We start from the raw sequence: 13,749 nt of genomic DNA on the forward strand, positions 1-13,749 counted from the left end.
TAGCATGGCAAGCACGGAACCCACTCAGCTCACTGCTGCTGTTGCGAGCATTGTAAACACCTCATGCATTATACTGCAGCATGTGCAGAACCCAGCTAAGTGATGGCAGCATGAGAACGATTGTGATGAGGACATGGACACAGATGTTCCTGAAAGCACGGGCTGTGGCAATTGGGACATCACAGCAGCAGTGGGGCTCGTTGATACAGGGGAATGCCGATTCTGGGCCCGGCAAACAAGCACAGACTGGTGGGACTGCATAGTGCTGCAGGTATGGGATGATTCCCAGTTGCTGCAAAACTTTCACATGCATAAGGCCACTTTCCTGGAACTCTGTGAGTTGCTTTCTCCCTCCCTGAAGCGCAGGAATACCAAAATGAGAGCTGCCCTGACTGTTGAGAAGCGAGTGGCGATAGCACTGTGGAAGCATGCAATGCCTGGCTGCTACCGGTCAGTCAGGAATCAATTTGGATTACTGTGATTCAAGTAGACAATGCAATCACTGACATTCTGCTATCAAGGCTAGTGACTCTGGGAAACTGAGGCCAGAGTGGATGGCTTTGCTACAATGGGTTTCCTTAACTGTGGTGGGGCAATAGATGGAACACATATCCCTATCTTGGCACCAGACCACCTTGCCAACCAGTACATAAACCACAAGGGTAATTCTCAGTGGTGTTGCAAACACTCGTGGATCACAAGGGACGTTTCACTGACATCAGTGTGGGATGGCTGGGAAAGGTGCAGGACGCTCACATTTTTAGGAACTCCCCTGGCTGTTTGAGCAGCTGCAAGAAGGGATTTACTTCCCAGACCAGAAAATTACTGTTGGGGATGTTGAAATGCCAACAGTTATCCTTGGAGACCCAGCCTACCCCTTGCTCCCATGGCTCATGATGCCATACACAGGCAGCCTGGACAGTAGTAAGGAGCAGTTCAACTATAGGCTGAGCAAGTGCAGAATGGTGGTAGAATGTGCCTTTGGACGTTTAAAAGCTTGCTGGAGCTGTTTGCTGACTAGGTTAGACCTCAGTGCAACCAATATGCCCATTGTTATTACTGCTTGATGTGTGCTTTATAATATCTGTGAGAATAAAGGGGAGACATTTATGGCAGGGTGGGAGATTGAGGCAAATTTTGAACAGCCAGACACCAGGTAGATTAGAAAAGCACAGGTAAGCATGCTGCACATCAGAGAGGCTTTGAAAATCAGTTTCATGACTGGCCAGGCTACAGTGTGACAGTTGTGTGTGTTTCTCCTTGATGCAAACCCGCTCCCTTTGTTGACCATGAATGATATCCCTCTCCTGAGGCTAACACAGAAAGATATAGACTGAATGTTGTTTGAATGTGACCAAAACCCAGGACCATTCGCTGCCATGCTTTGTGCTACAGTGATTCCAGACTACTTGCTACTGGCTTGGCGTGGTAAAGTGTCCTACCGTGGAGGACAAAACAAGGCAGCCCTCCCAAGAAACCTTCTGCAAAGGCTTTTAGGGTACTTCCAGAAGAGCTTCATGGAGATGTTCCTGGAGGATTCCTGCTCCAGCCCCAGACATGTTAACAGACTTTTCCAGTAGCTGTATTGGCCACGAATGCATCCCAAGTCTCCAGGGCAAACCAAACATTAAACACTATTGCTTTTAAACCCTGTACTGTAGCTACAAATATGCACTCATCAGAGGGGCCTTCTCTGCATTCAGAGTCGAGGATCCAAGCTTGGGAGGGTATTGGTTCCAGGGTGATGAAAAGGTCCTGGCTGCCGGGGAGAAGGGATTCACCACTTGCCTGCTGTGCATTCTCCTCCTCCTCTTCCTCATCCATAATATCCTCCTCTGTGTTGCATGAGACTCTACCCTTGCAAGTGTCCACAGACAATGGTGGGGTAGTGGTAGGGTTCCCCTCTAGAATGCCATGCAGCTGATCACAGAAGCGGCATGTATGGGGCTCTGACCCAGAGCGACCATTTGCCTCCTTTGTCTTTTGTTAGCCTTGCCTGAGCTACTTGATTTTCACATGGTTCTGCTGTGTGTCCCAGTTGTAGCCTCTGTCCATCATGCCCTGTGCGATTTTGACATATATATTAGCATTTCTTTTTTTTTTATCAGAATTCTGCCTGCACAGATTCTTCTCCCCATACAGTAATTACATCCAGTGTCTTGCTGGAGCTTGTTTGTGATTCTGAGGGGACTGCATGATCACTTGTGCTGCTGTGCTCATCACGCTGACCAAACAGGAAATGAAATTCAAAAGTTCCTGGGGCTTTGCCTGTGTACCTGGCTAGTGCATCAGAGTTGAAAGCACTGTCCAGAATGGTCACATTAGAGCACTCTGGGATAGTTCCTGGAAGCCAATAACGTCAATTTGCGTCCGCACTACCCCAAAATCGACCCAGCAAGGTCAATTTTAGCACTACTCCCCTCACCTTTAGGTCGACAGAACACAGTTGCTTGCGTAGACGCATTCATTGTAAAATCGACCTAAAGCGGCTAAATTCGACCTAACCCTGTAGTGTAGACCAGGGCTTAGTAACTTCACTGCATGTTTGTTTATTAACTACAAAGGACTTGGCAGGGCTCAGCTACCAACAGCTAAACAAGACAATACACTTTGAAAAAAATGTACCTAGGTTCAAATTTCAACCTCCTCACCCCCATCCACGCACTTGCACTGTATTTCAGATACATCTATACAGTTTATCACTGTCTTCATTAAATTAGTAGGTTTATAATTAATGTTGTTATTAGAACAAATGAGTTTAATGACAAATTATCTGTGATAAGTTTTGATCTCCAAAGGTTTATAATGTAGATGGTTATAGAGACATTTACCCGTTATGGCTGATGTGAATAACTGAAGGAAAACGAGTTCAACTACCACCGAGTTTACATAATGAAGTAAACTGTAGAATCCGTTAATGTTAATATCGATCTTATCTACAATAATATATGGCCTACATTTGAAAAATAACATCAGTAAATTAACATACTGTTTCAGCTGTTCATATTTTCCTGGCTCTACCAAGATAAGACAATTACATTCCTGTATTAACTTTAATAATATTGATACTGTTACAGAAAAGGCAATTTGCATAACGGAGCCAACTGCAGAATTGATCTTATTTAGTATTGATCTTATTTTTTCATAAGATGCTGCCCTGTATTCGAAAGATAATATCTGTAATAAATTCTCATTAACACATTTCAGATGATGACGTCCAGAGAGGAATATCACATCCATGCCCTTTTCATGTATCAGCTTTTAAGTCAATATTATAATAACAATAGTTGATTAAATAATATTTTTAGATGTGAGATTTTGCTTCTTGAGAGTAAGTTTTTGATGAAGCTGAAAATGAAATTCTCTCAAGTTGCAAGTGTGTATGTTGTGTCCTTGAGTGACAGAATGGGCAGGTTTCCCCTGAGAAACAAAAGGGTTGACACCTAATTTCTTTCCCTTTGCTATACTTGTCAAATGAGACTCTAAGGCCAGGTTTATACTAGTCACTTTGCCAGCATTGCAATGTCAGTTAGATGTGTGATTTGTGTGTGTGTGATATTTCTATGCAGCAAAAGCCCTAGTGTATGTGCACTTATACAGGCATAAAAGGGCTCTTGCTGGGACAGCTTATTTCACTCACCAAATCGATACGGGCTATTCCAGAAAAACTTTGTAGTGTAGACTAGGGTCTAAGGCATTTTTGCCCATTTGTGAGATTCACTATTAAAGGAAAGCAATTTTGGCATAAACTGATAACGCTTGCTAGCATATATATACCTGCCCCTGGAAATTTCCACTACATGCATCTGACGAAGTGGGTATTCACCCACGAAAGCTCATGCTCCAAAACGTCCATTAGTCTATAAGGTGCCACAGGATTCTCTGCTGCTAACAGATACAGACAATTATGAACTTTTGGGAGAAGCTTATGAACAAATCAAAACCAAAAGACAGTGTTGCCCAAACCCATTTCAGACTAAGGCTCTGATCCTGCAAAGACCTACACATGTGAACCATTCCAACTGAACCAGAAGCCTGGTCTGACCAACAACAGCATGTGAGCAGAATCAGTGGGTGCTGACCAATGCACAATGCATTGTGGATTGAAGCCTAAGCTCTTATCAGTACCACAGGCCCAATCCATGGCTGCATTGTACCTGACATAGTCACCTCTGGGCAAAGCGAGTGTGGAGTGCTACCAAATCAGACTGATAACATTACTATGTTTTTGTCTACGTACTTGGCTTCCCTTCCCTAACAAGATAATGGTGGGTGAGCTCTTGTAATGACAAGTTGCAGCTCTGAGCCAAGGGGATGGAAGAAAGAGAAAGGAAGGGAAGTCCTGTAAAGTAGCTGGAAAAGTATGAGCTGGAGAGCATGGCAAAGGGGAAATGGGAAAACAGGAAAGCTCCTGTAATGCTATGGTGGGGAGCTGGTGCAACTAGAGGAATGAGAACGCATCTTACAATATTGCAACATGGATGTGAGACAGGGAATGAGAACACAGAAGAGAGGTAAGAAAGTATGGCCGCTCCTGTAATGCTGCAGGACACGGCTGTACCAGGAAAGCAGGGAAGATTTTTGCAGTTTGCATCAAGGAAGAGTTATCCCAAAACTGGCAGTAATCCAGGTAACCACACTGGTTAGGGCTGGTCTAGTTTTCCATATGACCTGCCTGGAAACAGATTCTCTCTCTGGCTCTGTAGAGCTGCCAATAAAATAGCCCATCCCCTATACCACACAGGATTAGGTTTGTAGAGTGCCATTTGGGTGAGCAACTGGACAATGAAGTGCTCCAGCTCCCGGAGAAGGGCAAAAGGAGAGGGAAAGGCATCACTGCCAGGCTAGGGGGACAGAGCTGCAAGATGCCTGCCAACCAGGAACAGCCCAGGGCAGGAAAGGGCTGCAGTGCAGCCAGCATCCCAAAAGCCATCAGTTCACCCAAGCCTCTTTAATCCCCTCTCTGAGGCCCCCACCTCTTTAACCCCTCACCTAAATCCCCATCTTGCCTCAAATCACCAGAGTTTCCTGCCCCATTGCACCCCATAGCCTCTCTAACCTAACCAGTCCCTTCCATTGGGCGCCTGACCTCCCACATGCCTAACCTATCCTGTCTCCCAAACCCCACTAGCCCCACTATCCTAACGCACCTACCCCGCCCACCCCCTCCAACTTCCCTCCCCAAACCTCTCTGAGCCCCCCATCTTCCCAAACCATCTAACTCCCCCATCTCTCCAAACCCATCACCTGCCTCTGATCCCCCTCCCCAAACCCCTCTAACCTCCCTGAACCCCCCAGCTCCCCAAATCTTGTAAATCCCTCACCTCCTAAGCCCCCCTCCCCAAACCCCTCTATCCTCCCTGAGCCCCCCACCTCCCCAACCCTTGTAAACCCCTCTAACCCTCCAGCCTCTCCAAATGCCTCTCAGCCCCCCTCCCCAAACCCCTCTAACCTCCCTGAGCCTCCCAGCTCCCCAACTCTTGTAAATCCCTCACCTCCTAAGCCCCCCTCCCCAAACCCCTCTATCCTCCCTGAGCCCCCCACCTCCCCAACCCTTGTAAACCCCTCTAACCCTCCAGCCTCTCCAAATGCCTCTCAGCCCCCCTCCCCAAACCCCTCTAACCTCCCTGAGCCCCCCACCTCCCCAATCCTTGTAAAACCCTCTAACCCTCCGGCCTCTCCAAATGCCTCTCAGCCCCCTCCCCAAACCTCTCTCCTCCCCCTCCCACACTTCGCTCCCCGCCCCTCCGGCCCGTCTCGTCTCGTCTCGTAACTCCGAGTCCGCCCTCCGCTCTACTGACCCTGCCCAGCCGCCGTCATTTTAGCGCCTGCGCAGTGCGGGCGGAGGGGAGCTGATGGCGGTGGTGGGGGTGCGCGGTGCCCGCTGGCTGCGGGTGGTGACCCTGTTACGGGCGGCGGGGGGCCCGGCAGTCCCGCTGGGGGCCCGAGCAGGTCAGCGAGCGAGCGGCGTCCTGCGCCGCGGGTGACGGGGCAGGCCTGGGGGAAACGTGTCCTTGGGTGTCTGCGGCGCCGGGCTCAGTGGAGCGGGGGCGGCTTGGGGCTCTTGGGTGCCCCGGGGGAGGGGGTGATCGGTAATTGGCGGAGAGGGCGTGGTGGGGAGGTGGCTGGGCGCCCTTTAGTGGGAACAGTCTCTTGTGTATTCCTGGATACTTATCGGTGATTCAGTAATGGCAAAATCAGGTGAGGAGGAGGAGCTGCCCTCCCTCGGCCCCTGCACAGAGACTTGGATTCTTGTGTCTGATGCCACCAGTGCAAGTAATTTGCCCCCTAACCTGGGGGTGGGGGTGATCCTGTGAAGCAGTCCCTCCTTTCACTGTCTACTGTGTATTGGGGTGCAACCATCATTGGCTGCTACTGGCTGTGCCTCTGCCCTGAACAGAAGAACGGCCATACTGGGTCAGACCAAAGGTCCATCTAGCCCAGTGTCCTGTCTTCCAACAGTGGCCAATGCCAGGTGCTTCAGCGGGAATGAACTGAACAGGTAATCACCAAGTGATCCATTCCCTGTTGCCCATTCCGAGCTTCTGGCAGACAGGCTAGGAACACCATCCCTGCCAGTCTTGGCTAATAGCCATTGATGTACCCATGCTCCATTAAAATACCCTGTTGTGTTGAGACTCCCAAACAGCTTTGACTTATGTTTTCTGCCTTCAGCTTCGGGCTTGCCCAAGCACTTGATGCCTGGACCTTACCCCAAGACCCCAGAGGAAAGGGCAGCTGCTGCTAAGAAATACAACATGAGGGTGGAGGACTATGAGCCACATCCGGATGATGGCATGGGGTGAGCTACGTAAAGCACTGAGCTCATTAGATCCTTGAAGAAAGGCAAGAGCAGGTATCAGCTGGTACCAGGCTTCAGGGAGGATCTATTTAATAGTATATAAAACACTTACAACTAAAGTGCTCGAGGTACCCTGCTGCATTATTAAAACACTTCATGAACTCGTCAACATTCCAAAAAGGCAATGTTATCTAAAACGTTAAATAAAAACAAGTCACTGGAGCAACACATTATGGGGGGTGGAGAAAGTAATGTTGGGATGGAGGATGGTCGTATAGGCACTGGACTGGGATCCAAAAGATCTGGGTTCAGTATCCGGCTTTGCCAGAGACTGTATGACCTTGAGCAAGTCATTCTTCATGCCTTAGTTCCCTGGCTGTGAAATGGGGATAATATGTCCCTTCTTCACAGGGGTCTTATGTGGCTAAATTAACATTTTTGAGGTGCTCGGTTTCAGTGGGCTGGTCTACACTGGGGGGGGGGGAATCAATCTAAGATACGCAACTTCAGCTACGTGAATAGCGTAGCTGAAGTCGAAGTATTTTAGATCGAGTTACCTACCGTCCTCACGGCGTGGGATCGACGTCCGCGTCTCCCTCTGTCGACTCTGCTACCGCCGTTCGTGTTGGTGGAGTTCCAGAGTCGACAGGAGCTCATTTGGGGATCAATATATCACATCTAGATGAGACGCGATATATCGATCCCTGAGAAATCGATTGCTACCCGCCGATATGGTGAGTAGTGAAGACGTAGCCTGAGACAACGGAGACACAAATACCTGTAATATGGTGTTAATGGTGATCCAACTGCAAAATGCCTTTCAAGTTAAATAATATATGGAGATATACCTATCTCGTAGAACTGGAAGGGACCTTGAAAGGTCATCAAGTCCAACCCCCTGCCTTCACTAGCAGGACCAAGTACCATCTCTGACAGATTTTTGCCCCAGATCCCTAAATGGCCCCCTCAGGGATCCTGTGGGGAGGGATGGCTTGAGATAGTCACAGGGAGAGAGGGGGAGAAGCTGTGCATATTCCAGTAGCACTTGCAATTTGTATAAAGACAAAATACATAAACCAGAGGAAGAGGATACACCATATAAGCAAAGTCATCAGTATGAAGGCAAGCAATGCCATGTTAGTTAACATGTTTTTAAAATGTATTTACAAAATACTGTAGGTTCAAGAGCTACTACAGCTAATAATTTTCTTGCTCTGCTATTCTATTTTAATAGATTTTCCTAATGAGCTGTACCATACAATGGATATAAATAATTTCTTTTTTATTTGTATTTTATTTGTATGTTTCCAATAGGTATGGTGATTATCCCAAACTTCCTGACCGATCTCAGCATGAGAGAGACCCCTGGTATCAGTGGGACTACCCCAGTCTGAGACAAAACTGGGGAGAGCCGGTAGGGATGGTGGATCTTTTTGCCTCTAACTTGCTACATTAGTGCTGTTCATACTGAGCTTTAATGTTCAACTAGAATAATATTTATGTAATACTTTACCATCTCACACTGATGTTTAAAAAAGAAATCTTAGGCTAAGAAAGTCAGGGTAAATCCCTATTCTGCCATCCCGTTTCCCCCGCCCCCCAATCAATCCCAAACAAGGTCAAAGGATTTTCAGTGTCCATGCAGATGAGAGAGGGCCTCTGTATCTTAGCATGATGAAGGGCTGAGTCAACCATACTGGGATGTATCGAAGAGTCTTAACTGCTTCAGATTTGATGTCTGCATTACTAAACCATCCTTTCTGCTAGATCACAGAAGTTCATGCCCCTTCAGCCGAGTGGGTCCTGCCACTTCTATCACTGGTTCTGGGGTTGCTTTTCAATGGAATAGGTGCTGGGTGGCCTTTTCCCTAGAAACTGCTTGAAACTTCCTTTCTGACACTAGAAAAGGAGACTTAAGAAGAGCCAACTCCCAATGATTAGTAACTCCTTGCTGGTAAGAGAATGTGGGGTTTCTGTAGGTGATTGAAACTGAACCATAATTATTTCACTTGGTTGATGACATGAGCTGTCCTTAAGCAACAGAACTAGAGGGGAAACAAGCTTTTGTGTGTGTACTGGGGATTTCAAAATGCTTGGTTGAAAAAATTGATTATAGTGGAGGGATGACTAAAAGTAACTCAAGGCAATGTTTTTGTCCTGTAGCAATGCTGTGACTTGAATTTATGTTGAGTAGTTATCTAATCTCTCTCAGTACATTCTCTCATGTAGCAAGGATCATAGGTGCAGTATAGAAAGGCTTGGGAATTGACAGCTTGGCTATTGAGCTTTTAAAAGCAATGGTGCATGAGAAGTGTTGCAGTGATTCAAGACACCTATGTGCTTTGGCTCTCTCTAATGCTGAGAATGCTTTGTATTGATTTTTGCTGTCCCTGTGGTGATTTGGGGTTGTGGTAATTTCCCGTTGCACATACTGTCTCTTGGTCACAGTGGAGCACAAGTGTTTTTGGTGAGAAGTGTAGGAAATAGTAAAAAATGCCCTCTTTACTTGTAAGAGATGGTTTTGTTTGTAATGGTGAGAGTCTGGCTCCCCTGGTGTTAGTTAGACAGCTGTGCAGTCAAACCCACCATCAGCCACCATCTGAAGTAATGAACTAGGAAAGTAAAGATGGTATGTGATCAGAAACATTGAGTTGTCTGCATTCTGGTTATGTGTTCTGCTTAGCCGCTCATGTTTAAGATGCTTGACTTTCAGCTTCTAGGGTGAAAGTCCCTCTTGAATGAGAAGCTTAAATGTGCATCTGTTCAAGCAATTGTATTCAAACTGTGGAGGTCATAGGATAACTCCCATCCCATCCTTAATCTGTTAGTGCCTGGTGCATTATGTAGATAAGGAACCTGTTCTAAAGTAGCAGGAAATGACTTGTGACTTCTTTGCTGTTCTAACAGCACTCAGCAATATACATCTGTGGGGTCCTCATATGCCAGGAACTCCCCACTAACCATTGTACCAATTCCTGCTGTGCCTTTTTGTGAAGTACCATGAGAACAAAAGACATTTTGAGACACAGTTGAAGTGGTTGTGGGTGGATAAATGTGGGTTCATGATATTTTTTGAAAAATGAAGTAATATTGTCTAATTGTTTGAGCAGAAAGCTGAACTCGGGGCTCATGAGTTCTGTCCTTGACCACCATCAACTCACCCTGACCTTGGACAAGTCACTTAGTTTCTCTGTGACTGTATCCCCATCTGTAAAATGAGGGTAAAATTTTCCTTCTGATACCGTTGTGATTTCTAATGTTTGCAAACTGCATTAAGTTTCTTGGATGAAGAACCAGAGAATTGTAGAGTGCTATTGGAAAAATATAACCGAGCCTCTCCCTGTATTGTTTAGATGCATTGGCACTTTGACATGTTTCTCCGGACCCGTGTTGACACATCCCCCACTGTGGTACCCTGGCATACCATGCGCAATCACTTCTTACTCTTTACTGGCTTCATGCTGTTTATGTTCTGCCTTGGGGAAATGTATCCATCCTACATGCCTGTGGTGAGTAATGAGGTGGGGCGGGGGAAGAGATCTCCTAAGAACAGTTGCTGCATGCCACTGTCAGATGCCCAGAGCAGTGTCCTATTGAGGTTGAATATCTTGGGGTTACGAAGGCCCTGCTGCACCAGTGGTGTGGCTTTGGACAAGTCACTTAGGCCCAAGTCCTCAGAGATACTTAGGCATGTAACTCCTGTAGAAGTCAATAGGAATTAGATGCTAAAATACCTTTCAGGCTGTTGGCCTTGGTGTCTCAATGCCCCACTGTCCCCATCTGTAATAGTGGGAGAACATTTGCTTCAGAGTGGTGCTGTGAGGGTTGCATGGTGCATCAAAGAGACAAAACACCCTGTGAGTGTGAAGTATTTGCCCACAGGTTGCTAAGTTGCCTATTTGAATGCGTTGAGTTTGCTGCTTCACAGCTATGTTCCTCTGCAGGGACCGAAGCAGTATCCTTACAATAACCTGTACCTGGAGCGAGGGGGCGATCCCAGCAAAGAGCCCCCAGAGGTGAAGAACTATGAAATCTGAAAGATGCATGGAAATGTAGCTCTTCTCCTGGGATATTTACACTGGGGATCCTCCAGAGTGTTCACTGCAGGATGCACTAATCACTTGTTCTCTTAGACATTTACTCTTAATGAAATATATTGTGAAAAATCTTGTGGTGGATTTCTTTTCTTTGAAGAGGCTATAAAGTGGGCAGTAAAGTTACAGTGACTCCACCATTGTCTCGGAGCAGGGGTAGAATTCCCTTGTGTACAGGATGGTGCTTCAGGAAGATGTCCGGAGGTATTGATCCTTATGTATCTGTGTGTAAGATGGACACTGGAATTCTTTAGATAAGTCTGATTCCAGTGCCAGCTGCCAAGGTCATCTTTGCAGCTGTTGGAAGGAGAAGAAAGTAAAACAATTCAATTAAATGTTCAAAGATGGACACAACTCCTTTGGGTTATTCAACTCTGCCATGATGCCATCTATACTATGAATAATTTTACTTCCTCATTGGGTTGGCTCTTCTCTCTCAGCCCTCCTCAGCAGCAACCACAATAAAAGTTTGAGTTGCCTTATGTACTGGTGGATTAGGACCACAGAAGAACCTAGCCTTTGAAGCGATACACCTCACTAGATAAAGCTTCTATCCCTCACACAGGGCAAAATCTCCCTCTATTCTTATACCCATTTTGAGCAGTACTGCTGCTTACCACAGTCTGCCACTTTAGTGTAGGAGTGACCTATTGCTGTGTCTTATTGATCTTAGCTGTCAAGGGCATGATTGATCTTCTGAACTCAGTTATTCCCCAGTGTTTTAGAAAGTTTGAAGGAGTGTATGTAGTAACATTGTATTTTTACTTTCCTTAAATAATTTCAGTGTGTTGCCTTTTGCCTGGAAGTAAAGAAAAGCATTTTCTAAAGTTCTTATACCTCCAAGCTGTGGTAAGTGTTCAGCGGGTGTTTGAAACTATAGTAAAGAACAGAACTATCAGACACAGATGAATACAATGTGTGTGGGAATAGTCAACATAGCATTTGTAAAGGGAAATCATGCCTCACCAATCTTAGAATTCTTTAAGGGTGTCTACAAGCACATAGACAAGGGTGATCCAGTTGATTTAGAGTACTTGGACTTTCAGAAAGCTTTTGACAAGGTCCCACACCAAAGGCTGTTAAGTGAACAAAGCAGTTATGGGATAAGATGGAACGTCCTGTCCTGGATCAGTAACTGGTTAAAAAATAGGGAACAAAGGGAAGAATAAATGGTCAGTTTTCACAGTGGAGAGAGGTAAATAGAGGAGTCCTCCCAAGGATCTGTACTGGGACCTGTGCTGATCAAAACATATTCATAGATGATCTGGAAAAGGGGTGAAACAGTGAGGTGACAAAGTTTGCAGACTATACAAAATTATTCAAAATAGTTAAGTCCAGAGCAGACTGCAAAGACAGGGATGTCCCTAAACTAGGTAACAAAATGGCAGATGAAATTGAACATTGATGAGTGCAAAGTAATGCACACTGGAAAACACAATCCCAATTATACCCACAAAATAATGGAGTTTAAATTAACCGTTACCACTCAAGAAAGAGATCTTGGAGTCATTGTGAATAGGTTTCTGAAAACATCTGTTCAAGGTGCAGCAGCAGACAAAAAAAGCTAACAAAGTTAGGCTCCATTAGGAAAGGGATAGATAAGACAGAAAATGTAGTGCTATTATATAAATTGGTATACTTACACCTTCAATACTGCATACAGTTCTGGTCACCCCATCTCAAGAAAGATATATTGGAATTGGAAAACATACAGAGAAGAACAAAAATGGTTAGGGGTATAGAACCATATGAAGAGAGATTAAAAAGACTGGGACTGTTCATCTTAGAGATGACAGAGGGATATGACAGAGGTCTGTGAAATGACTGGTGGGGAGAAAGTGAATAAGGAAGTGTTTTTACCCCTTTGCATAGTGCAAGAACCTGGACTCACCCAATAAAATTGATAGGCAGCAGGTTTAAAACAAATATAAGAAAGTACTTCTTCATCCAACATACAATCAACCTGTGGAACTTGTTACCAGGGATGTTATGAAGGCCAAAACTATATCTAAGTTCAAAAAAGAAGTAGATAAGTTCATAGAGGATAGGTCAGTTAATGGCTATTAGCCAAGATAATCAGGGACACATTCTTATGTTCCAGGTGTCCATAAACCTCTGACCATTAGAAGCTGGGAGTGGGTGATGGAATGGATCGCTCAATAATTGCTCTGCTCTGTTCATTCACTCTGAAGCATCTGGCACTCATCACTGTTGAAAGACAGGATACTGGGCTGGATCAGTGGTTCTCAACCTATTTATGCAGCCTACCCTGTGTTTTGTGGGCCACATCCAAAACTAGATAACTCAGAGGATGTCACAGGGGCCGCAGCTATGTGCTGATTGGGCTGCAGCTTGAGAATCACTATGCTAGTATGGACATTCTTATATTCAGGGTTGTAAGAAATGGAGGAGGTATGTCCAAAGATATGTTGCTTCACTCAGTACTGATATGCAGCGAGCTCTTGGGGGGGAACATTACACCTATTCTGTGCTAGTGATGCAACAGAACATTTTAAGAGAGAAAGTGGCAACTAAAATGGTAGGAGCTGTTAAGGAGGCAAAATTGTAGGAACTGAAAGTGAAATTGTCAGGAAAGGAGGTAATATCTCTACTCTTATAGTTACAAGATTTTTGCACTGAATGTATGTGACGGTGGCCTGGGCTTTGGATCTCAGCCAAAAGACTGCCAACGCTGTAAACATAGTGTTCCATCGTCTTATGTTTTTGGCACTGGCTCTGAGGTCGCGGTCTCTGTTACTGAATCACCAAAACCACTTTTCCCAGGCTGCATTTTCAGGAGAGGTTTCTCATCCCTATATTTTCAAGGGACACTTCTGCTTGGGTGATGAGTTT

The 13,749-nt window shown here is 45.6% G+C and overlaps 1 protein-coding gene across 1 annotated transcript; it reads left to right on the forward strand.

Annotated features, from left to right (window-relative positions):
• The first annotated feature begins 5,839 nt into the window (after nucleotides 1-5,839).
• On the forward strand, nucleotides 5,840-10,969 carry NDUFB8 (NADH:ubiquinone oxidoreductase subunit B8). Its single transcript, XM_032778259.2, has 5 exons — nucleotides 5,840-5,952; nucleotides 6,676-6,802; nucleotides 8,117-8,216; nucleotides 10,156-10,311; nucleotides 10,747-10,969. The coding sequence occupies exons 1-5, from the start codon at nucleotides 5,856-5,858 to the stop codon at nucleotides 10,837-10,839; spliced, it is 573 nt and encodes a 190-aa protein (XP_032634150.1). The 5' UTR covers nucleotides 5,840-5,855; the 3' UTR covers nucleotides 10,840-10,969.
• The last annotated feature ends 2,780 nt before the right edge of the window (nucleotides 10,970-13,749 follow it).

Source organism: Chelonoidis abingdonii, chromosome 16 (genome assembly GCF_003597395.2).
Source record: "Chelonoidis abingdonii isolate Lonesome George chromosome 16, CheloAbing_2.0, whole genome shotgun sequence".
In the NCBI taxonomy this organism is placed as follows: domain Eukaryota; kingdom Metazoa; phylum Chordata; order Testudines; family Testudinidae; genus Chelonoidis; species Chelonoidis abingdonii.

Bases quoted from the DNA above. Each gene is read 5' to 3' on its own strand.
- NDUFB8 (XM_032778259.2), top strand. From the start codon at position 5,856: ATGGCGGTGGTGGGGGTGCGCGGTGCCCGCTGGCTGCGGGTGGTGACC. The intron at 5,953-6,675 runs GTCAGCGAGCGA...TTCTGCCTTCAG, and splicing joins CCCGCTGGGGGCCCGAGCAG to CTTCGGGCTTGCCCAAGCAC. The intron at 8,217-10,155 runs GTAGGGATGGTG...TGTATTGTTTAG, and splicing joins GACAAAACTGGGGAGAGCCG to ATGCATTGGCACTTTGACAT.